Source organism: Lonchura striata, chromosome 2 (assembly GCF_050655825.1).
Source record: "Lonchura striata isolate lonStrDom1 chromosome 2, ASM5065582v1, whole genome shotgun sequence".
Classification (NCBI taxonomy): Eukaryota; Metazoa; Chordata; class Aves; order Passeriformes; family Estrildidae; genus Lonchura; species Lonchura striata.
In genome coordinates, this window is record NC_140704.1 from 50,364,132 (window position 1) to 50,391,253 (window position 27,122).

General features: G+C 33.8%; 1 protein-coding gene across 5 annotated transcripts in view; it reads right to left on the reverse strand.

Annotated features, from left to right (window-relative positions):
- CNTNAP2 (contactin associated protein 2) overlaps window positions 1-27,122 on the reverse strand; it is a 1,072,692-nt gene that overhangs the window by 575,627 nt on the left and 469,943 nt on the right. For all 5 annotated transcript variants that reach the window (XM_031503926.3, XM_077786381.2, XM_085573411.1 and 2 more), the window contains 3 exons: window positions 9,824-10,027; window positions 7,416-7,600; window positions 4,091-4,234 (listed from right to left, as the gene is read on the reverse strand). In XM_031503926.3, the coding sequence (XP_031359786.2) occupies window positions 4,091-4,234; window positions 7,416-7,600; window positions 9,824-10,027 (533 nt within the window). The remainder of the gene's footprint in view (window positions 1-4,090; window positions 4,235-7,415; window positions 7,601-9,823; window positions 10,028-27,122) is intronic.

Here is a 27,122-nt window from a genome sequence, read left to right on the forward strand (position 1 = left end):
CAGCCTCTTTTTCCTGCAGAACATCAGAAGTTGTAAAGAGTCTACCTCTAAAGGCCAGTAGAATTAGTAGTAACTATCATATCAAGTTGGCAGCCTCCATTATCAATTAAGGAATGCTGATGTTTCCAGTAATATGGAATTAGAGATTTCTTTAAAGTGACCTCCTATTTGTTCCTAAATTTTATGATAAAAAATATCAGCATTACAAATCACATTCTTTTCCTGTGCCCAAATTCCACTGATTAAAAAAAAAAAATAAATCCAAGGAATTCGAAAAAACTAGCTGACACAACCAAAGATAGCTTTTAGATAACTATGTGATGAGAGAAATTATAGCTACTTTATGAGTAAAGACCCTGCTAAGCTGCTTGTCAATTCTGGGATAGTTTTTTACGGTTTTGCAATTTTTTGTTTGTTTGTTTGTTTTTTGTTTTGGGTTTTTTTTTGGGGCGGTGATGAAATTTAGAAGTTGCCTAGAGATTTTGAATTTTACACTTTTAACCAACAAGGCATGAAATCAAAATAGTTAATTAATTTGTTTGAGTAGTTTTAATCTAAACATTTCCAAATTTGCTACAGAATACTTGTGCTTAAATTACAAATTTTACATACAATAAAAAAAGAGGTTAAGAGTGCCTGAAATACTCTCTGTAAGCCTTGGCTATCATCCTCAGTGTAATGGTTACCCTATGCATAGAAACAACTTCTCTTACATAGTTAGGGCAGTCCTGTGTAGACACAGAAGGCTACATCATTTTTTGAGATGTCATCTCACATTTTAGTCACAGATATCAACTAAGAGGTGTTCAGAGAGCATTCTGTTAGACTTTTAAAGAGTTCCTTCCTTTTGCTGCCTTGTTACCAAGATGAACTAACAATTTCCTCATTACAAGAAGGCTTTTATATCCAATTGACACTCTCCTGTCATCCTGATGTCTTGGATACTTGCATGCATAACACCTATTAATGTTAATGGCATGGAATGCATTCAAATCCTTTTTCACATCAGTGAGTGCATTTCCCATGAAAAACCTATCTGCATTAAAAATTTCTTGGGAAAGTAACACATAATTCTAATTTCCCTGCTAGTTAGCATTTTCCCCACTGAGCTAGTCAGATTAATATGAACTGGATTATTGATCCCTTCTATGACTGTAGTTCACAAGATGGCTCCTCTTTTAAGTACAGCCAATATTAAATAGTTTGTTCACTAGTTCTAGGTCAAGGTTTAGAGTTAACCTACAGCTTGTCTCTGTAATAGCCTCTTCATTTTTCAAAGAGAATGAGATAATTTTTTGTAGGCTCAGAGTGACTTGCTGAACAGTTTTCTGGGCAATGACATCTGGAAGTCAAATTTATACTGTGCATTTACATTGAAACTCTTGGTCTTATTAGAGACTTTTTCATACTCCATTGGCAGGGAAAAGGTGAAAACAACCTAATTTGTGTATCTTGAGCTGTGCACCGTGATCTTTCACCTGTATGGCAAATTAAATTCATGTTTACTTATAAATCAATTTTGCCTATTCACATTCAAAGATAATCCCTTCTGTAAAATACTACTGTAAATACCTTTCCCAATTAAAAGACCTACTGGCCAAATAGGAAGTTCGCACAAGACAGGTAATAAGTTTATTAAGACTATACTACCTGTTAAATCAGGATGGATCATATAGTAGGGGCAATGCCCTATTCACTAATACCATCTTAAACATCAAAAAAGAATTAAAATAATTTTTCCCCTTTACCTTCTGAATCTAAATCAAATATGTTTCTAAGTCACCATCGGACTTTATTTAAATTTAAAATACTTTTGTCTTTTTAGCCTTAAACTTCAACAAAAGCAAATGGTGCTTGGTGGTGAATTTTTGTTGCATACATACCATGTATGTATATGAGACATGATTTTTTTAAAAATTAATTTTGTTCAGAGAAAAATAAAGATAATCTTATTATCATCTCTGATTTTCTGGGCCTCCTGATTTTTTATAATTATTTTGTCAAGTCCCTTTCACTGCATGACTTCTGAAATTCAACTGTCTTCATCTAGGAATATGATTTTCTTTTTTTTCCCCAACCTTTTAAAATCCTTCTTTTCTCTGAATTTATCTTGTAATACTTTTCACAAGACTGATTACTTTGCTTGTATTCAGCCACATTATATTCCTTTTAAGGGGAAGGTGTGTGTCTCCTGTTAACGTGTTTGTACAGAATCTCCTATATAGAGCTGTTGAGTTACTTGAGGCCCATCATCATAAACATGCTTAACAACAACAATAGGCTCAAGAAAGTCTATTTCTCTTGCTAAATCAGGCTAAAAACTAGGAGAGAAATGGTTTTGTAAAAACATAAAAATCTATGTTGATTTAGTTAGTGTAAAATTGATTTTGCTTTTGAAGAGCTGAAGCAATTTAAGTATTTCTACTGAAAACAAAGGTCACTTCTATTTTTCTAGTCATTCTCAGAATTGGAAATCAACAGAAGCATCAAATAAAACTGGCATATCACCTCTTGATGTGGCACTAATACTGCCAGAACTTCTTCTGTGGATGTTACTTTCATGTTATGGGCAGCAGAATTTTAAAAGTAAGGAAAAAAAAAGGAAGAAACAATCAGAAATATGATTTATTAGAGACTTTACATGTCTGCTATGTCACACTTTTGAGAGACCAGGACTTTAAAGGACAGGATTTGCACTATAGGAACTTCTTAAGCAACACATCTGTTCAGAAGGAGGCTTTAAGAATATGTCCTGCTAACTTGCAGTGTTCTTGATTAAGCAAAATGGAAAGATTGCTCCTGTACAAAGATTCTTTTTAAAATCAGACATTAGTCTTTCAAAATCATGGTTACATTAAAGCTGAAAATGCCCTGCATGAAGGAAATGTCAAGTAATTATGAAAAAATTATAAAAAAGTTAGTTTCAGGAGTTAATTCAATTAAGTTGAAAACATTTTAAAAGTGGAATCTTAGCGAATGGAATATATATTGTATTCTTTACCTTTGACAATACTGATGAAATTTATGTGTAGAAAAGTTTATAGATATCAGGCTGTATTACTGGGTTTGTATAGGTAAATATCACATACTCATGGTTGCCTTTGGATTGCCTTTGGATTTTCTTGACCATTTAGTCATACAATGACACAAAGCTTCAGTTTTACTGTCCAAAGATGATTAATCCTTTGCATGACATCATCACTGCATATGTATATCATTGCAATTTATTACATAAAGGATAATGAAATTGTGTAAACCTACATATTAGCAGGAATCTGTGAAGTGTATAAGCTTGTAAAGAAGAAAGCCTTGAAAAGTTATTCAAACCATCTCAAACTCATGGCAATAATACATTTATTTCTTACTTACATTGCCTTTATATGCCAGCAAGCATTTTCAGGAACACTTAGAATTTTAAAAACACAGAAATTAAAGTATGTCCTTTCTTAATCACCCTGCCCATAAAGACACAAGTCTGAACATGAAAGCAGCTATGAACACTTAAGCCACAGCAAAAATAGAGTAAAATGTTAATAACCTCTGTAATTTTAATAAGCAAATAATAATTTTCAAGTATAATATCTTAAGGTTTTTCAGACGTATCAGAAAAGACTGCAGAAGCATTCTCATCCAAAGACTTTTGCACTAAGCAATCCAACTAGCTCAGCAGGGATGGAATATTACCAGGATTTAAAAGCCACAAGAAAGCTGCAATTCATTTAACAATAAATCTTGTCTGCACTGGTTTTGGACTACTATAATTTGAGAAGAAAGGGAAAAAGCACTTACTGCTTCAGTTGATTTTCTTTAAAAAAAAACAAGCAAAAAAACCCCCAACCTGACTTACACTAAAGGATATTTTGTGGAAGATGAAACAAGACCCCAGAAATAAAATGCTCATACATTATAATAATTTTTTTAAGTCACAAATGTACACATAATAAGATCTTTGGATTTGTGGTATAATTTGCTTTGTGTTTTGTATTATTGCAGTATATCACAAGAATATAATTTACACACCCTCAAAAACCTTCTAGTCTTCTTCAGAAAGAGGAGCAGAAGGGAGATGACCATGAAATAATGATCTTACCACATTTGAAGGTTCCAATTTCTTCCTCTTGGCAAGGTCAGTGATATTATTGCCATTGTAGTTGATGCTCTCCATGCAGCCTTTGAAATTTTTCCTACTGTTAGAACTTGGCTTGCCAGAAAAAGGCATGCCTCCAAAGGTTATCTTTAAATGAAACAGAACAATGGTAGATAGTTACTGGAAGGCAAAGACTTTTAAAGAATTTTGTTGTACACTTATTTGCTTCCTTTGAACACTCAACCATGGCAAAATAGAGAGCTGGCACTCTTTACAGCACGCTTTACGAAGAAGGATGTATCAAAATAAATACTGTAAAAGCAGAAAAAGAATTGTAATTAATTTTAATTATTTATGGTAGCCAAATCCAGGCATTATCCCAATTGTCCAAACAGTGAACAGACACGCATCACAGTAATTCATATGTGAACACTTCTGATTGCTATTGGAAAATAGGCATTTCAACCAAGGAAATTGGGACAAATTTCCATCACATTACTTTTCTAAACAAAAGTAGACATGAAATTAGCCAGATAATCTGATTCAAATCATTCACTCAACTCTGTGTGCCAGAGCTCAGATTAGTGCATAGCAGTGGTGGGCTCTAATGTGGCATGTAATTCTGCTGTAATGCTTATATGTCTGCTTCACCCAGAAGAATTTATAGAATCACACAGTTAAAGCTGCAATCCCCTGGTACACAGAAGGACCTTTCACTACCAAGAACATGCTTTTGTCATGTACTTATAGTCAATGAGGAGTTACCCCTTGATTTATCTTTTGAAATTATCTCCTTAGAGAAGATCAAGACAACCACTGCAAGAAGTCAGTCATCAAACTCAAATAGGAATTGGTTTTTGTCTTACAGTTGAATTTTGTTGCCCTGGGTAATTGACTCTGTGTTACCCATAATCTCTAGTGCTAAAAACTTAGAAACCCAAATATTTACACACTAAAATTCCCCTCTTTGATGAGTGACATCTCTGCAACTCCATAGAGATAATACAGGTCTCTGCCACATAATGTTCTTTATGAAAATGATTGGAAGTGAATAATGTTACATGTTTTCATTAATATTTTGCAGCCCAAATGCCAAGAATAAGGGGCTCATGAGATTAGTCCCTGCAATCAGTGTTAGGTAATTATATCCATTAGCTGATGGCGTAAATAGTAATGACACTTTCCTTTCCTGCCCCACAAATTTTCAGAAAAATATGAATTTGTAGTCTACTGCTGAGATTTGGCAGAATGAAGCTTTTAAACATTATTCATTGTCCATTCCATTTATTATTACCAACAGCAGGAAAACAGAGCTCTAGGCTGGCATTTTCACTTTTAAATGCATGTGAAACATCAGTTTCTATCCCAAAGAGGAGGCTTCCACTTGGCATATACAAAGAACTAAAACTATTCAGCTGAAACCTAAAACCTTAATAAACCACACACATAAGCTTTTTGTGTGTAAATGTCTTGTGGAGACATCCTGGGTATTGTAAATTGACATGACTTGACTTTAGAGAAGATACGGCTCTTCATATGGAGAATGGGACTGTAATATTTTAATGGTTGTCAAATATTTTATGCATGTTATAATCATGTGTTTGGATTAAATGAACTGTAAAAATTAAATTAAAATTTTTGAAGACAAGAAGAAGAAGAAGCAAAAATCATATAACCTGACAGAGTTAAGAGCAATTTAAGGGACTATTTTTTGGTATGAGAAATGCAGTCAGAACTAATGCCTATTCCTCTTTTGTGTTTACTTAACTTTTCTGCAAGAGGTTAACCTAGAAACTTTTTTGTCTGTGAAAAATAATTTTGATTCCTTTGCCTTTATTCTCTTTAAATCCCAAATGCCTTTAAATTTAGTCTGTGGTATCTAGCTCCAAAACCAGTGAGATAATAGTGAGGAAAGGAAGGAGAAGAGATTAAGTCTCGTGAGTTTACATCAGCCACAGACATATATACACACAAAAAAAAAGTTCAATTAAACACAAGGATATCCATGTATATGGAAAATGAAATATATCTTTGAGAACTGCCAGTGGGATCTTTTTATGCAGAGAGTATGGGAAAGTGAATGCACTGAATTCAGCTCTTACTCTTAAATGCAGTATGTTTTTTTATGAAAATATGATATATATATATATGTGCACAAATTGCACAACCCTGGCTTATGGCATTCAGCCTTTTTCTGTAGTTCATTCACTTGAAAACCTTTAATAAAATCTATTTATATGAGTGTTAAGTAGCTCAGTTCAGATCTTCAGTGCTCAATAATTAACAGAGGTACAGGCAAATCTGCTTGTTATTTTCATATTAGAGATGCCAGCAAATAATATATTCATAAACATCTTTTGGAATATAATCAAATATTTGACTCAGAAACATTTACAATTATAATTACTTTTTTCAAACATTCATAAATTATTGGTCAAAAAATTGTAAAAATATAAATACATAAGTTAATTCAAACTTTTTTCCATGACATCATTTATATTCCCTCTTACATCTTAAAAAGTTGTAAGGGTGGAAGTTACTCATTTGGTGCAGCCAACCAAATTAACTCTCATTAGAGACAGTAAAAAGTGTAAGAAAATATTAAACAAAGATTGCAATAATCAATTGCAATTGTGTTGAATTTCATGTACAGATTAGAGGAACTGAACAAGTTCATAATGGCTGAAGCTGTAGTGTAATCAAACAATAAATCCACATTTAATTACTACCAGCACTTGTGTGCATTAACCTGATTGATTAAACAAGTTTTCTTACAACTTTCCTAACTCTTCATTGCTTCTTTCGCAAAAGAAGATACTGATGCCATATTTCTGAAAATACAAGGAAGTATCTACCTACCTAAGACAGGATAGGTTAAGAGCTATATTAATAAAAATATTCTAACCTGCTTCCTTTGCTAAAATAAATACTAACACTACAGACTAAGCCTTTCTGATTCAAGAGCAAAATTATCACCTGAGTAGAACAACAGATTGCACCATACTTTTAAAAATATACTTCCTGCTTAGACCAGCTGCTTTTAGAGATTTTTAAAACCATGTGCATATCTTGCTGAATAACACACATCTCCCACTTTAAAACAAAGAGCAGAGATGATTGCTACACCAGATGGGACTTGGTAGGCTAATTAAGAGAAACATAATTTACACTTAAGAGAGAGCACCATTGGAAAGAAAGTTTCAGGAAATGTAAGGGAATAAGTAATCAAAACAAATGCATGAATAATTAAGAAAACAAATTATGTTAGCTTTCTTATTGGACTTTATAAAACCAATTTGAATAAGAAGAAATAAGTCTCACTGTCTACCTCATAGTCCAGGTCCAGATAATCAAATTCTCCATTTGTTCTGAAGTGCTGCATGTGTCTGTCAAGGGTGAGATTGATGTTCCTCCCGTGGCGCTCTATGATGATGGAGTGCCAGTGGTGATCATCCAAGAGGCTGCCTGTTGTCACAGATGTGTGCCCAAAAATAGAGCCAAGCTGGTTGCTGCCTGAGAACAGAAACAATGGCATTTCTCACCTCGTACTAGTTAGGCAAACATTTTCCTCTTTGTCAATGTTTCACCTGAATCATACCAGGCATGCAATTGGCTGGAGGAAGTCAGTGTGCTACAGAGTTGGGATTTACCAGGTGGAGAGTTGCTGCCATCAATACAAATAGCTAGACAAATACAGCAAACTCCTGATCACTGAACTGTCTAAATATATGTATAAATTCATAACAGCAGTTATTTGGAAATGAACCTGAGAAGCAATACCAATTTCCAGTTTTGTGCTTTTTTTCCTACTCCACATAAAAGAAAAGCTGTCACATCTGGGCCAGATCCTGAGCTGCATTGGAACTGCACTGATATATGAATGTTGGGGACCCTAATAACAGACTCTGGCAAAAACAGCCAAAATCTCACTCTTGAGTTCTATGCTTTCTGGACTTTACCAGTATCATTATACCAGCAAGCAGAGGGGAAAAGGCTCAGTGCAGCTAACATCAGCAAAAACCATCTTCTGCTAATACAGCTTATTTTGGTCTGTTATCCTGAAGCAGTCTTCCTATTCAGGAAGTCAAACTACTAGCAAGAGTACTGTTTTGCAATTCTCTACTGTGTTATCCAGGGGGTTTTGCCAGTGAAGCTGTGCTAGTCAGAGATCACATCTCATTGCCATCTGACTGACATAGCTAAGCCAGCACGGTTGATAGCATGGATCTCAACTGGAGCAGCAAATGACTAATTCAGCAGTAAGTGTAAAAAATTGCTGCACTGCTCAATAACTCAATGCAATCTTCCATGTTCTGAATACATGAGGACTTTAAACATTTCTGAGGCTGAAAATTTCTTATCCTTAAGAATGCCTGCAACTGAGACATTAAAGTTTGTGCATGCTGAAAACACATTCTGGAAATCCCATTTCCATAGCTTAAGACACTACTTCCCTACAAATGACCAGCCTGCCTTTATGCTGAAGGCCAATAGTCCTGTTGGTTAAAAAATAAAATAGAATTGCATGTGTGTCATTGAGCCTCACTTTCTTCAACACAAACTCAAATGCAGAGCAAAGTGGAACCTAAATCAACTTCTGTCTCCCCATCTTTCCCTCAGTCCCTGGTGCTTGAAATTAAGTCACTGGATCTCACCAGGCAAGAGGAGCATGCTTTTCTGCTGCATCTGATGCAAAGACAGTACTATCAGGCAGAGGAATAATAACACCATAAAGCATTGCATCTGTTTATTGAGTGCATATCACAGGGCCTAGTCCCATTTATCAGCCTAATGATTCAAGAGCATCCTCACCAAATTCGTATACAGAAGATATAATAGCTTATGAAGACAGTTTGTGCTGAATATTATAGAGGAACAGGAAATGAAAGGGTTACCACTGCAATTAAAATTGTTAAAAATAGGTAACTGCTAATGTTAGCTCATCATCCATTCATGTTGATTGTTAGAAAAAGAACAGCAGAAAATGCTAGTGGAAATAAGTATTTTTTTAAAGTAAATAAAAAATGGAACAATTTACTCTTCATGTATCTATACGAAAATTAAGGAAAATGGCATTAAATCTTTTTCTAAGGTTCTTTTGTTTGAATGAAACCTGAAACCAGATAAATGTGGATGTTTTTCATAATAAGTGTACTTTATAAATCCAGTCACTTATGAGTCTGTAGTCCTCTACTGGGAGGACTGGAACTAGAGTAATATGTACAGGATTTCATAATAAAATTGCCTGATTAAACAATCTGTTTCTTTTCCTTTCCTAGCCCTCCTTCTCAGACTCTAGGAAGGCTGCTGAACTCCAACTCCATGCAGCCTGTAACTCAGTAGACTGATACTATCTTTTTTTCTTTAAGGTTCCTAAGTGTGACCTTTATTTCTCCAGAAGTGATGACAGTGTTCTTCTCTCACACAAAGCACAGCTGAGACCAAATATAATTCTGGCAAGCTTTTTTTTTCTTTTTTGTTTGCAGTAATGACAATATATTGCTGATCTTGCTTTCCTGTATGATCTTTTCAGATAATCTCACATAGATTAAAAGGGACAGGATGGAACTAAATAGGCATGCATACTCCCCCAACATGTAAGAAGGAAATTAACAAGCTTTTCAACAAAATAGCTGAATGAATTATCAAATTACTGTGGGAAAGAGGATTAAATGTTTGACCTAAATCTTTTGTGCAAGTTAAAAACTGCCACAAAAGTAAACAATCAAGACATACCTAAATTTAAATTTAGAACTAGTTTGGCTCTCTTCAGTTCCAAGGTGATATAATCTCCTTGCTGTCCTTCTCCATGGAAGATTACACCTTCACTTTCAGAGGTCTTAAATTTCAGAGAGATGACATCTTTCAGTGTTTTCATTTTCTTGTTCCTGAATCTGTATGGTAACACTACATGGCCATCAAAATTGATGACATCAGCCCCTAAAGGAAAAAGAAAATAAAATCATTGATGAGAGATTGCATATTCCTATGGCAACTGGAAAAACAGACATGCCATGTGCAGATTGTACCTGAACAGAATAAAAAATATGCAAATGTGATATGCATTGTAAATACATTTTCTTTTGTCCACAATTTAATACCATAAAAATAAGAAACAAGCAGAATATAAATTTAATCCACATAAAGTAAAAATATAAATAAATTAGATCTGGGAGGAAAAATGCTACAAGTGTAGTCAATGACTTTCAATTTCTCTCAAATACAGTTGCTGTCATGTACATTTACCTAATTATAGCTCAAAATGAAAGGTAAACGTTTGAGTGGTCATTAATAAATCATTTGATACCTCTTTAAAATTCACTCGAGGTATCTGTAAGCACTGTAAACAATAAAACATGAGCCCAGAGTAACTGCCTGGCAATTTTAGACTTTATATAAAACAAACATAAGCCTTATATGTTTCATGAAATGGCAGGTAAGTTGTGACCTCAACTAATTTTGAGAAGAAACTGTCATTTGAACTAATTATTTTCATGTTTGGTTTTGTTCAAAATACGTGGAAACTGAGGGATGCCAATATTTCAGGTCAATCCAATATTCATATCTATATATTGCATACTAGCACTACAAAGTTTTGTTTTGCTTATTTTCTTTATGCAATCTCTAAAGTATGAACAGCGATTTTCCACAATTTTCTGGATGCTAGATCCCAGTAAAAATAGCTGCAGAACAGGATTCTATTCAACAGATGCATTTATGCTGAATATTGAATCTTGCCACTTAAGCTGAATTCTGTAAAAGATTTCAGATACTTACCCCTAAAAATTTACACATATTTAAGAACTCCCATTTTTAAGTTGCTAACAATCAAATCACCAGTATCTTAGCAACTATTTGTATTACCATTTCATCCTAACCCTTGACAACTAACAATTGAATAGTTGCTAAGTAAAATTCTTCCTGTTTTTCAAAAGCATTTATACTCCTGATTGACACTTTATATTCATTCATGCTCTGAATGAAAAGAAGGATAGCATTTTATCATATATTATTCAATCACATCTGATTTTTGTCTTCTTCTGTGGTTTGCTCTTCAGTGATTGCTTGCAACTTATATTAAAATTCCTAACTTGTTTTTGTTATTTTTGTGGGAATTAATTTAAAACTTCCACCCCTCTCAAAAAAAAAAAACAACCAAAAAAACCAAAAAACAGAGACAAACACATTTCCGTTGTGTAATTAACACAGAAGTCTATTTCAAAACTCCATTAAAACACTATGTATACTATGCCTAACTGCATATATTTCAATTTGAATTTATATGGCCAAGTCTTCCCTAAACCTGCAAAGACTTCTAAAGAAGTGATAAACTGTGATCCCTTTACTGTTTATGCCAACTAAATTTTGAAGAATTTTATTTGGTACATAAAATACGAGCCTTAGAAAGGACTGTGATATGCCATAATTATCACCATACATCTCATTTTTGTCAGAATTCAGAAATATATATTAGAAATATCACTTTTCTTTATAAAACACATCTTAAATTGCAAATTTCAATAGTAAATACGTATTAAGCTTTAGAGTACACCTAGAACTCTCAACCTGATCTGGTTTTTCCAAATGACATATTCCAGCCATGGGAGTCAGCTCAAAGTGTAATATCAAAATATTATGTTGTTTTTGTTCTGCAATAAATCTGTTTAGAAGTTACCAGCATGAAAGAGGACACATTTACTTGGGCATAAATGCCGACATATTCAGAAGCAACAAATGGAATTTCAGAAGTGGGGTTATCATGGCTCAAGTTAATCCATTACTTCTGGAATGATTACATTTTTTAGGAAACAAAATAAATTGCTAGAAAAATAATGGAACAAATATTATATGAACCAGGTGGTTTTGTTTGCCTTGCAAATTGTCAAGAATCTGACAAATTAATTATTGAGATTTTTCTATGTAGTTTAAGGAAAAAAAAAACAACCCACTTTTAGAAAAAACATGAAATCCATTTATAGAAAAAAAAATGCAGTATGAAAGTCACCCTTTTATCACAAAAATCTTACCTTTATGTAAAGCAAATTTGCTATAGAGATCCTGCTCTTTTGAATCTACATACAACTGCCTGGCACAAGTGTTATAAATGAAAGAAAACTGATGGACATTACAACATAAGTAACCTTCATACCAAATACACATCATAAAAAGATGATTCCACATGCAATGTCTGAGATTGCCTTCCATTCAATTTCTTAAATTTACTTTCTGATGGTTACAGAAAATCCTGTATAGTTATATCAGTTTTCTCCTAAGGCCAGCTGGTACCACTTTGTAACATCTGAAACAGTTGGCTTAACAATCGGGGATCTGACCCAGAGATGACCAGGACAATGGGTTTTGTGGATTCGTAAGATTCCCATAACAAGACAAGTATCCCTTCTGTTCCTACATCATTTTTACAGTTGAATAGGTGTACTCATTCTTTGAAGAAAATTTATATTATACACTTTATTTATATTAAAAATTTATATTATACACAATTTTACTCAGCTTTGTTAGCTGAATAAAAAGGCAACATTTTTCCAGAATCTGTCCCTGAATTCCCGTGTTTTGAAAATAATTCAATCAAAAAAAGAAACTGCAGTAATCTTTGATTAAGAAGATTTTTATTTTTTATGCATGGCTGTACTGTCAGCATGGGTCTGAATGATAATTCAATCACCTGAAGATTACATAGTAATTATGCTTAAGAATTATATGTAGACTGTAGTAATGATTTGTGTTCTGTCTATGATGACACTCAGATATTTAATATCATCAAAATTATCATAGTGCAGAATGCTGCTCAGACAGTAAACCATATAATTCCTATAATTGCAGTGTAAATATATAATTTTTCTCCTCCTTAGCCACTCATCTATCAGCATTAGTAGGAAAAAGACCTATTTACATTCACCTGCAGTCAGTGACTGTTGTCAGAGGCTACTGCTGCAATGGGGAAAACCTTCATAAGAGAAGATAAAGTTAAAAAGAGTGAGAGAAAGAGAACAAAGAAGAAGAAATGAAGAAAGAAGGGGAAAAGAACACCTGACAATTTTTTTTAATTACATGGAAATAGGAAGTACAAATCTGATTACTTGCAATTTGATTTCTGCTCTGATGGATTTCCTATTATACAGATAGATTGGAAAACAGTGTTAAACCAGTAAAAATATAATACCACTTTCCTTTGGCTAGACAGATGTGTTAGGCTTTATCACAGTAAATGCTTGAGTCCACATTAAAGTTCTTTCATTAGTTAATGCATCATCAATTTTCTTCTAAAAAAATATTACAGAAAGCCTTGCAAAGATTGACCAAAGGATATTGGGTGACAAATGTGACCCTATTCACAAATCTCAAAGGAATCTAAATCTCCAGCCACAGATCTTCCTACCTATGCTTTTCTCCTGTACTTTAGTCTACATGCAGGATTTGGCAAAATTTGATCAGGGCATCAAATCTATTTGATGGCATTTGATTTGATACTGCAAAACAACATATCAACTGATTATGGAGAAAAAGCCCCAAATCAGACTTAAGCTCCAGAACTTTTCTATTTACTCCACTTCTTATGAAAGAAATACAACTATCTTCAATGCCAACAGTTTAAGAATGAAGAAGTGTGCATTCACAAAGACTCATGAGATACTGAGACTTCTTCACAGCTACTTAGCTGCTTTGATCAAGGTACTGCCTGGAGTTACTAAAAAATCCCTGCTTTCTGACACAGTAAAATAACAGCAATCAAAACAAAGCAGAACAGCAAAGTGCTTTCCAGAAAAATGTTTACCATACCGTGAACAAAAACCATGGAATATGTTTCTCCTCCTAAATTACAAATTTAACGTGTACAAATATTTTTAAATTGCTACTGATCTCTGAATGACTGACACTTCAAAGTCTATACAGAATATTTCAGTTGGATTAAAGATATAAAAGTTCTGTACAACTGACAGACAGCGACCTTCAGTGAAATTTTCCCACTCTGTTATCTCTCATCTATTTTTTCATCTGCTTAAATTGTCTGTTTAGACTAAATGAGCTTTAGGGAAAAATCCTCACTTTTAGCATTCTTTTTTTACCCTGTAGTTTGAACCTTATATCTGATATGCTAGTAATATAGTAATAGATGGTAATAACCATACACTGAGCATCTACCATCCACAAATATCAAAGATACATCAAAGCATCTTTGGCTGGCCCAAACTATTCCACATCTGTAGCTTCACTTATAGCTATTAGTCACAGGTTCTAAAATATCATTATGGGAAATATAAGTACATAAACAGTGTATCGTTTACATGTTTTAACAGTAAAAAAAGAATGTTTTCTTCTGACAAAGCAAAATTATACAAAGAATAAAGGCTCGTTTTGTTATTACTCACAAAAAAACTACATATGCAGAAATTTCTTCAGAAAATCCAAATCTACTTTTTCAGTAGTTTCATATGCTGTCAACATGATAGCATGCTGAATTTGCCACTTAGTCTTTGCAGCTTGAGCCTCAGTGGAACTAATTTAGCTGAGCTCATGTTAGAAATGTACTGCTACACCCCATTTCACCAAAAAAAAAAAAAAAAAAAAAAAAAAAAAAAAAAAAAAAAAGCCATGGCCCAGCGCAGTAGTCAAAAGATTGCCTCCTCTTTTATGTTTTCTTGCAGCGAGGCAGAGAGCCAAAGGTACTGTGTTTGAGCACTGCCTTCAGGCACTACAGCCCAGCTATAAGGACATGGGCAGCTCTGGCCTCAAGTCTGCAGCAGCCAAACTGACACTGCCTTTACTCCATTTTTCAAAAGTCAAGGCACTTGCTACAAAGGAGCAAAAAACTAATACAGATACAGATGTATCTTGCATTTACAATAATGTGTACTTAATTCAGATTCTAGAAGCACATGGTGAAGGAAAATCAATCTTATGCTTCTCTTGCCTGCTTAGTTTCCAATGCACTGAGCCTGAATCCTGTTGTTATCTGTCAAGTGATGTCAAAATTTTAAAGAGAAAAAATACCTTTGCAAGGAGGTGTGGAATTTTTTCCTCATTTTTCTTTACATTACATACAGTGTACGTATGGCAATGCAGTATCAAAGTAGTAAGAGTTTTGTCAAGGTGTATTTTTAACTCAATGTTTGGATAAATGACACAAACTTTACTCTTCCTTTTTATATGCCTGCCAGAAACTCTCCAAATAAAACTGTGAGGAAATATTTCCTAGTCTACTGAGAATGCTTTGCCAAGTTATGAGTGCAATATCCACTGAAGATATATAAAAAACATTTGGTACTTTAAATTTTTTCCTGAATTTCAAAGCACAGACATTTTTCTCTATTTTTATCCTAATATAATCCCACTAAAAAATTGTAGTTATTATAATGGTGCTATTTAATATTAATTCTTCTAACTCTTGTGAAAATGTCTATAAATATGTGGTTTTGTCATAATTTTCTGTCTAGTAAGAAACAAATGCAACAAGTGAAATGAAAAAGAAGTAGAAGCAAAATTAAAGAAGAAAGAAAAACAAAAGTATGTACAATATATATAAAGATACGTAATATAATGACCATGGCTAAGATTTGTCCTGTGTCCTCAAGTGTATGTATAAATGTGTCCTCCTGCTCTTTTTTTTTTTTTAAATAGGAAAACTGGGTTCTTTCTGACACTATCAAACTAAATTTTTATACAAGCTAGTTGTTCCTTAAGACAATAATTTTGTGACAAGTGGAGTTCTGTGCAGTTTCAACTAACTTAAATTAGTTACCATATACACAGAAGAAAACACTAAAGTATTTGAAAATTTCATTAACTTAGATGAGGCTTCAGAACACACTACAAAATTATTTTCTTAGGGGTGTGTGTAATAGGATGATTTTTCAAGAACTTAACAATGTAAAGTTAATGATTTTTTGGTTGAAGATTTTCAAGCAAATTTTCTTTCATTGATTCTTCAAATTTCAAAAATATAATTAATTTAAAAACTAAATGGGAACATTTTTATATATGCTGTGTTTTGACTATAGGGTGGATAAATGAGAAAATGAACATATTAATAATATACTTTGCAATTCAGTTTTAAGCATATCCATTCTAACCAGAGTTTGCAAAATAAATCATACCAAACAGTACATAGTAGTCTTCTATAGTGGACTACTACCAGTGCCAGAGAGAACTAAAACATAATCTAAAATAATCTTCATCTCAGAAATAAACTATTTTTTCGACAATCTATTCTGCTTTTTGACTCTAGAAGGACAATTGCAATGGATGATAAGAGATACAGTCTATTTCAAGTAGTCTATTCCTAGGGAAAAAAAAAGAGATTCAGCATACATAAAAACACTTCTTTGATGGCTGTACATGAGTTTTTACACTTTGAAAAGTTTTCATATGTATAGCTTTATATGGTTCATTTATGATCATGAAAATTAAAATTCACGCACCTTGCAACTATGAACTATATGCAACACAATATTCTCTATGATCTACTGTTCTCTAGATATGGTACTTTAAAATAAATCTGGTAAAAATATATGTATAATTCAACTACTCTAAAAAAAGTCTGCTTTTTTTGTATTTTATCATGCTGTTTACAAGCCAGAAGCATTCCTTGCAATCATAAATTCATTTAGTTCTGTTCTTCATTTTGAAACCCATCATTTGACATTAGATCTCAATGGGAACATTAAACTATATCATTAAACTCTAAAACCAGGTACAGTAAAGAACTTAATATACTTGAAAACAGCTAGCCTCTACTAATGTTTTCACTGTTTATTAAAAAGGTAAATCACAAGAGCTCCAGGTCAATAAAAAAAGACAGCTCTGACTCTCGCACAGTAAATGGCCAATACAGGTCTCAATCCTTATTACACTGCTGAACTTACTCATTACTTAATAAAAAGAACTACAGCAAAGAAAGAAATTGTACCATGCCTTAACGTTTACACTCAATTTACTCAGTGATCTACAAAATGGACAAGACAATCTCTTAAAATATTAAGGAAATGGATGACTAGCTGGAGCTTTGGTTTTAATGTTCACAGCTACATGAAAACAGGAAGACACACAATTGACCCACAAAATACTGGTTTAGAAGTCCTCTTTTTGAGCTGATGCTACCCAATTCAATCATCTTGTGGTATATAATCTTTCCATGTCTTTTAATATCTGGATGCTCTTAGAATATCCATTACTCAAGACCAAATTCTTCTTTCTCAATCATGTTCTAGATCCTTTATTCACAAAATCACTCTCAAACACATATTCTTTACTTCTTCCAACCATGGAACTTTTATTTAAATTGAACTCTCAAAGTGAGCTGCACAGACAATGATTAAGAAGTATGGAGCATGGACTGTTTCAAGCTCCTGTGCTCAGTAATGTCTCACAGCATAAAAATCTCACAACTGTCATTCCAACTTCTGCAGTTGACTGCAGAAAGCATGGAGTGCAAGACTGAGACAGACCTGGCCATGGGACACTAACATTTGTTATAGTGAGTAATCTCACTATTGCCTGAGGGAAAAAATGTGTGTCACTAAACCCCATTTCTAATAGATGTCTAGTCCTTTCTTGCAACTATGAGTCTGCTGCTGCTGCTAATTCCATCTTGGTGTATGAATCCATTCTATGGAAACAGAAACTAAAGTGAGTTGCTATTTTCAGTTACTGTATTTCAATTCAAAATTATGAGTTAATAGAGGAAAATTCTTTAGCATAAATGACTGCAGAACTTTACGCATTTGTACAGTTCAGTTCCACTGTTTTATTTCCAAATTAATCAGAGATTAATATCTAGTGTTTAGCACAACATAGAAAAAGCAGACCACTGGAACATGATTGTGGACAAATAATTCAAAAGAAGTAATTCAGCCAAATATTTTTTCCTCTCTTGCCTAACATCCAACATATCTAAGATCTAACATATCTATGAGGTATGTATATACCTCTACTGTACTCCTTACTCAATGATGTCTTGCACATTGTGATGGAAGAAAGTGTTTGGATTCCAAACTTGTAAACCATAAAATCTGAGCTCCAAACTCTGTCATGCATAGATCAAGTATGAACTTCCTAATGGCTGAACCCAGTATTTATTATCCTTTGTATTTATTTTAGTGTGTTCAATTTAAAAGTCGCACTCATACAAGTTAATAAAAAAAGTTTTATTTTCAACTGATCTACGTTCATTAGGTTCTGCCTTGGTTCAGTGAAAGTCTAATAATTTAACGTGTAAACAGCCTCCAGTGATTAAGGTGTTACTGCAAAAGGGCATAGAGTTACCAATATCAAGTGAATGAGCAATGTATTTGAATAAAAAATTAGCAAAAATGTAAGGATTGATGGTACTGCATCAGCATCACTTGCAACACTGCTTGCACTCTGGGAAAGAAGGATTCAATATACAGTAATATGAAATGCTTAACTTGTGTTGTATCACACATATAAAGTGAGATAAAGTGAGATACTTCTCTGCGAGGGAAAAACAATTTTTATTGCAAAAATGTTCTCCATGACAAGAAGTACATCAGGTAAGAACACATAGTCACAAAATCACGAAGGTTCAAAGGGATCTGTAGATTTCACCTAGTACAACCCACATGCTCAGAGTTTATTTGCACATTTAATTCTGCCAGAAGCATTGAGATTCATTTAACTGGGTTTTCACCTTTTTCTCTTACTTGAATAAGGAAACAGAAGATTTGCTTTATGAACAGGAGATTTTCCTTGTGTTTATTAGACTGCACTTTCCAAGGTCAGTGATGTACTGTGTCTCCCTTCCTACAGCCAGATATGACTTATCTAGAACTTCTAGCAGGGTTTACAGTTCAAGAGTTTCTGGTATTGCAGAGCTTAAGACCTTCAAACACCTCATTTGCCAGAACAGCCTCTCCAGCAGGAGGTTGCTAATGGCATCTCAGCTGTGTGACTGGCTGTTCCTCCCCTAGGAATTGTACCATGCATTTCAGATTTCCCTGCTCAGCCAGTGCCAGCAATTCAGTTTTCTGATCCTTTGATTATGCTCCATCACTAAAAGCTTAAAAAAATACAGTAAGATGAGGTTTTTTTCTCAGGAAGACTGTAAGGGACCTGCTTACATATAGTTAGCACATATTAACATGCTGCAGGTTCAATACTTACAATCAAAGTACATTACTCTTTTAATTACAGATCTTCATCCATAATGACTGATTTGTTTTTTCTGGACTAAGGTGTTCATTTAATTAAAGTTTTCAAGCTCTAAAGTAAATATTAATACTAGAATCCAAAACTATTGCTTAATTTCTTCAGACATTATTGTAGTGTTTTGTTGTTAACGCGAGCAGCTTCTCTTGCTGGGATACCCCGAGCAGTGGCGTGCTGGGCGGTGAGGGAAGAGAACGGGCGGCTGCTCCCCCTGGGAAGCTCTGCAGTCCCAGTTGTTGGTGTGGGGACAGACAGAGGCGATACGGGGCTTGGGGATGAACAAGATGATTTTATTCAGCAAGGCCCAAGACCCGCCGAGGAGAGGGAACAAAGGTTTTATACAGGAACTCAGGAGGCGGGGTATAGGAACAGCAACCAATGAGGGCAGGGCTGGGAGGAGTTTAGGATGGGACTAACATAGCACAAACCTATCAGGGGAAAGGGGAGTGGAGTAACACAAAGTAACCAGTAGGGTGTTGAGCCTCACCAAATAGACAGGGAATACTCTGGAAACAGGGGAGGGGATTAGGAGGAATGACAGGGAATGTTCTGGGGAAAGGGGCAGGGAAAGGGAGGATTGACAACTTGGAGAGGAGAGGGTTAGGGAAGATCTTGGGAAGATTAACAACTGGGGAACACAGGAGATTGGGGGGGGGGGGGGGGGGGAGTGAACAGACACTGAACAAATATCAAATCAAAGAAAAAACACACCACAACAGTGTTTGTCTCTAAATTTACAGGCTCCTGACAGAGAAATAAAAGTAAAACCTGTTGTTTAATAGCAGAGTCAGATTAAGTAAGGAAAGGAAATAGCATTTTTGGTTAATCAGAAATGACTGGAAGGCTCAAAATATCATAAGACTGTATCTCCAGAAAAAAAAAATTTACCAATCCTGTCAAATTCTATTTTTTTTTCCAGAAAGAAAGGGAGTCTGAGTAAGACCATACATATAGCTTTCCTGTCAGATGGGGCATTTTCCATTTTTGGGATCATTTATCTGTTATTAGAGCCACCCAAAGTATGCTTGTAAATTATTTGAAAAAGCATTTTCTTTCAGTCTTCGAATTATGCAAGATTTTTTGAGATTATGCAATCAATGAAATTATTTTTCAACAGTAATTTTTAAAAACCTGTATTTGATTCTTAAAAATAATTCAACCAGCTCTGTATGTCAGTGGCTATCAGTACAGCAAATATGCATAATCACACAATGGATGAAATTTTATAGCCCTTACTTAGGCTATAATTAAATATGTTTAATTAGGAAAGGGAGAATAATACTCAGAATTTTTCCAAGTAGGTAAGAAATGCATACAAGTGTGTATAGGCAACTCATTCCAGCTTCATAAGATGCTGCTATTCAATCAGGAAGCAATGAGTGCTACATATGAATAAAAGAGGAAGATGCTTTCTTAAAACTCAGATGTGGATAAGTAAATTTTATTGCTTAAAACTGCCACATTCCATTTTTTAAAGTGCTCTTTTATGTTGGAACAAGGCATTCAGAGAAATTTTCCCTACAGATATGGCTGTGATGAATGTAGTGTTTGAAAGTTATTTTTCACTCTTTATCCAGACAACATAGTTTAGAATAAATCAAATAAGTAAAGCACACAGAAGACGTGGTCTTGGCTTACTGCACTGGAATACAACCTAATATGTAATGTAATAGGCACATCTTGGATTATATATATATCCACACATGGATTTGGTTTGTAAAGAAAAATTGTTTCCTTTGGGTTTAACAAGTTATTTTTACAGGTATATGGGAGAATAGATATAGGAGATGACTTTAACAAAACAGAAAAATTTTAGCTAAGGTAACAAGTAATAGACACATAAGCTTTAGTGAAATCTTTCTGTCCATGTGGTAGCATCCTAAAACAAACAAACAAAAAATCAATACAAATATAAATGCAGATATTATTGTCAGTATATTTTAAAATATAATTCCTCAGTAGAAGAAATACATGAAGAGGTTATTAACCTGGAAAATCATATTTAGCTTGTGCATGCAATAGCTGGTTGTGCAGTCAGTGCTGTTCCACTTGTCCTAGCATTTTCCCTGGTGAGAGTATTGTTGAACCAGCAGATCATCGCAAGTCAGTTTCCAGATTCCTGACTTTCTAAACGTTCTATTAGAAACCATGTTTTTCATCACTAATACCAGTGAAGGATTAGACTTCCACCTATTTAACAAAGACAGCAGGCTAACTCCTCTGCTATATATCAATTATCATTAAGAAAAGAAAATCTAAACATACATTTCACTTTTTCACCTTCGATAAAGCAAAATAATTTCTGAAATAATGGTTAGAAACATGTCTTTAATGTTCAAAAGCATTAAGAATAATCTATTCTGTCAGAAATCAATGGGAGAAATAAAAGCCATTTTATGTAAATATTTTAAACTATAATTGGATTCCTATGCGTTTACATCAATTTGAAAACTTCTAATTACTCTTATCCAAGTAGATCTTTTAATAACAAATACAATTCATTACAAACAGTCATCTTATGAATCATTGGAGGACTCATGCATATTAAAAAATAAAAGCAAAAAAACCCTCCTAGTCTATCTCCACTGCTTTTTTCTGTTTATGAAATCCTAGTCTTGAAAAAACTCATTGTTTACTATTTGACTGCAATAAGAAAGTTTAATTAAAAAAAAAAAATTACCATTTCTGTTCAGAAGCCACTAAGTATTTGCTAAAAAAAAATCACACCCTTAACTTAAACAGAAGTACTGAAATTATTTTTAACCTTTAACTTTTACTTATAGATTACAGCCCATTCATTTCTGGGGGATTTCATCAAAATGTAAGAATTGCTAATTGAAAATTAAGCATCATCAAGGCAGTGTTGTGAATACAAGAAATGCTTAAAATATTTAATGTGCAGCAATTGAAGATGAGCTATCATTTATACATAATTAAAAATAAGGAGAACAAAATATCCTTACTGATTAAAAATTCTGCTCTTCTTGTAACTAATGACTCACACTAGTTTTCCTAAGGAAACCAAAAAGCTACTTGCTCTGATGAGTAATAGTAGTTAAAAGCATTTTTATGCAATATGTATCGGTCTTTTAATTTTCATTTTCAAGTCAAACAAGCAAACACACTCAAACAATGCCTACAAATGGTGTATATTGAATTAATGAACAATGAAAATTGCACATGCAATGCTGTCCAGGTGTAGATGTACATGTCTGTGTTTGCATCTTGGTAAATATGGAATTATTGTGTTAATGCATTATTACTTTAGGTAAGTAGCTCTGTATCACTGGTATCTTGAAACTGAATAGACTGGTGCCTATTAAAAGGCTTTGGAGAATGATAAAAAAATAAACAATCTCTTGTAATTTCTAAACTTTGTTGAAAAGTGCAAATTCAGTGCCTTCTAGCAGATATAGTCTGTATAATATTGCTTCATTTTTTCTTTTTTCAGCCTGTGGGGTTCTTTGCCAGGATTGTGTTTCCTTCTCTGTTTTTGTGCCCATCTGAGCCACTGCATTAAATAACAGAAAGATTGTCCCTAATGTTTTATAGGAGATGTGTCTGATTAGAAATCAAATCCCAAGGAGAGAAGACATCCAAACTACATATCCTAAAACTGCTCAGGAAGTAATCCTGAGTTTATGGGGGAAGAGGAAAAATAAGCATATAAAACTGTTTATATTGATAGCTTTTATTTTGGAATGAAATATGGATATTTTTGTTTAGTTTTTTGATGAATGGTTATAAACTCCCAGAGAAATCAGACACTACTCTTATCATTGTATGAAAGCAATATTTCCCTTTCCACAGAGCTGAGCTTCAGTGGAAAGTCAGGCTTACTTGCAACAAGCGATAAACACAAGGAGAACGAAAGGTAAAATATAAAATATATGCAGGCTTTAAAAAATATATTTTCAGGATGCTCTAAGGAATTTGGCAATATATCTATGATCATGAGGAAAGAATTTTGCAGAGAGAAAAACCCACTGACACACTGCCAGTCCAAGTTAAGTAAAGAGATTGCAAATGACTACTATTGCTGCTGAACCTGAGCTATCACACCATGTGGAATTCAACCAAAAATTTTTTCTGCTCAGTCTTGTAGACTCCAAGCTGCTGTTGGGGCAGTTCTGGGGATTAAATCTTCCTCAAAGGGTTATGCTTTCAGTGCAGTGCAATCTTCCATTTACTTCAAAAAGTAGGAAGAAGAATCTGTAGAGAAATACCTGGGCCTCTAAGAGCTTTTCAATAGTCTTTGAACTCTATGTTACAACAGTAGGGTATCTCTCCATTATCCAATGGCCTTTGGGGAAAAAATCTCTAGCTATACTGAGAATGATAAACTTACAAGATATTAGGCTCCCAGTTCCTATTGAGTTTTAATTCTTACTCTTTTTCTCCTCACCTCAACAAAATTCTTCACTAAATTTTCTAATATATTTAAGTAAATGTATTTTCAGCATTTTATTTTTAAAGAAAGACGTAATAAGAGTTAAAACAAGCAAAACCAACAGCAATCAAAAAACCTCAATCCATATCCTTTCCACTAATTTATTTTAATAAAGATGGATCCTTCTAGTAGTAACTTTTTGAGTCCTTGGAAGTGTTTTTTTCTGAAGATCCTTGATCCTTTAGGGCACTGCTGTGCAGGCATTTGTAATTAAAGCCAAGGGGAGATCAAATGGACTGTACTCTCTTTTCATTTAAAGGTGCTTAAACTGCTATAGTTGACCTTGTCTACACAGAAGAATTATTACAAGAAAATCTCATCACTACCAAAGCTATTTCAGCTACAGTAACATCCATATTGTTTTGAATTTTTGAGTAGACCACTCAGCAATAGCAGTACTTTCAAGAACATCTGCTGATATCATAGTATCCATGTTATGGCAAATTTTGTCTGTTTAGTGTAAAATAGCCTCACTGTAAACAATTCTTAGTCTCCAACTCCTATGGGCAAGTTTAATTCAGTCTTCTATTCTTTTAAGCAAAAACTCTGCATTTCTTTTTACCAAATGAAATAAACCACTTTATAAAACTGATATTTAAGTATACCTTTACAGACAGACAACAAATGTCTCATTTACCATAGCCAGTATTGTCCAAATTATCTTTTCATTCTTTTACAGGCTTGGTATACACTGATTTGGCAACAGATTTAGCATTGGTCCATACTGTAAGATCTGAAAAGTAAATTAAATGTAAAATAAAGACAGGATTTTCCAGGTACTTTTTAACCTGTGAAGAAAAACAGATCTTTTTGTTTCTTCTAGATGTGCCATATATCTTCAGAGAATGCTGTACAGGTCAGTTCTGTAGTCTGTTTTTTGCTCAAGGGTTGCATGAAAATGTGATACCCAGCTTTTGAGTTAATATTTGCAGTATTTGCTCCTCGTTGCCTAAGCTACTAATGGCAAAAATCTCACTGAACTTAATGGGTATTTCTCAGCTGTGAATGTCCCTCATGTATAGAAAAGGTTTCAGGCACAATCCTTTGTCTTTGGACTTTAAGTAATAAAATACAAAAGTGAAACAGTAAAACAATATAAAATAAATACACAATTTGAAAGAGAAAATTGAAATACCTTAAAATAAAAAGAAACTTATTGTTCTACCAAGTCCAGCTCAGTTTTACAAAGTGAATAGAAAGACTTTACCTAAATGCCTAAGTAAATAATTACACTCTCTTATCTCAGTTAAGACAATACAAAGACAAGATTTTGATCCCTGCCATCTGACTCTCTGAGATGCTTTTCCTAAGAAAAATGGATGATGTTAGAACTTATCAAATATGCTGAATATAAATCTGTCATAATCTCAGTGCAACTCATGGGGCAGTTATAGTTCACTGAGCATAGGGGATTTTTTTTTCTTGTGTCCCTTTTTTTCTTCACTGCCTACCAGCATAATGGGCCCCCTTGCCCTTTATGTTATATTGTTGTGTTAGTTGCTTTTCATAGCTCACGCTGAGAGATCTGCCTAATTAGGAAGACCAGAGTCAGCTTCTAGACTATTGCTGTTTAATACTGTTATTTTATCTGTTAATTGATGTGCTACACTTGGCAATCTAATTAGATTTTTTTACTGCAGAGATAAGTCAGTGAAATTGCAAAGAAGTGCAGAAGGCTGGTGAGAGGCTCAAAATTATTTATTGCTAGAATTACTTATGTGTGATGTTCATGCATTTGTAGCATCTCATCTTCCACCCATGCCCACAACCTTATCAGGCTTTTGTCATGAAGGATGTGGTTTATTTCCTGTACATAATTCCTATTGCTGCCAGTGAGTTGTTTCTCTTCTCCATCTCTGTCTCTGCCATGTCCCTTCTTTTTCTTTCCATGCTTCTTCCTCAGTTTTACTAACAAGGCTGTCTCTCTTTATGTGTTGTAATTTCACAGTGAAGTGCCTTAAAGTTAATTTATAACTTTTGTGAGGTCATACAAAAATGGCACTTCAAAGAGACACTTCAACAGGGTGCATGTACTCACAAGAACTGAAGTCATAAGTCTTGTATTTCCTCACAACACTGTACAAATATGAAAAAGAAACGTGAAAGACACTGGCTAAACCAAGCTTCCTTCAGAATTTAGCACTCATTTTTCTGGTTGTTTTTTTTACCAGTTGCCTCCCAGGGACCAGGAAAGTTGGTGGTGTGGCAAATAAATTAAGATCCCACTGATTAGTAGTGCTCACAACTTTCAGGACTCACTAGGCAATTTCTCTGAAAGCAATTTATATTAACCTTGAAATCACTGAAAATTAATTTACTACGACCATCAGAATTTGTGCTGTACAAACCAGACACATCTGATCACATTATTTTTCCTTCTATACTTAGATATTAAAAACAAGGGTTTTCTTATTTTAAACTGAAATAAACCTATTTTTACTATTTTTAAATAGTGCAAGCAACCATTTAATTAGCCTGATTCTTCTTGTAAGCAGTTGTATACATCACAAATAACAATTTTTAACTTCCGTTAATATTCTTTTGCAGGAATTACAATAAAATCTAGAGGTCCCTTTTGACATCCAAAGCTATGAAATGTCTAGAACTTAAAGGTACATTACTTTTGTCATTAAAATTAATAGACACTTTAAATATGAAAAGAAATTAAACGGGATCAACAAAATGCAGTGTTCCTGTAAAAACAGTTTATACAGTTAGGTATAGGTCTTTGGAATTGCTAAAGTATTTAATATGTCAGATTATACATTAGCCTGATGAGCTGTGCAATGGGACTTTAGTACATCTTGACTAACTGGAACTAAAGTGTTTCATGATATTTCTTTATTCTCCATCACTCAGAGCTAGCTTTTCTTCTATCTTAAACCGATTCTATTTCATGCACAAAATAATAATACTGAAGATTCTAGAACATGGCCTAAAATGCAATGTCATCATCACAATGAATCTGTTACCAGTAATATAAAAACTACAAACACTTGTCATGGGCAATTATATATGATTTTAAATTTTTTTTACGGAGTTAGCTAGTGAATTAGATCAAATTTCTAACAGCTGTAAGAGAAAAAATAAGACGGCAAACAACTGTCACTACAGTCTTGCTTGATTTTCAGTAGCTTATGCTTTGGTAACATGCTAATTAAACCTATATAATTCTTTGTAGAAGTTATTATTGCTCATTCCTGCCTATTAAGAGAGCTTTTATTTTTAAAGCTGAGTATTTTTTATATGAGAGACTTGTTTCTGAAGCACAATTTTTTGATAAAAACCATTTAAATTTTAAAGCAAAGAAATGGAAAGTTACATAAAATGAAAGTAACTCCCATCCTTCTGTAAAATCCAAACTATTATACCAAATATACTAGCTGATTTCAAAGAAACAAA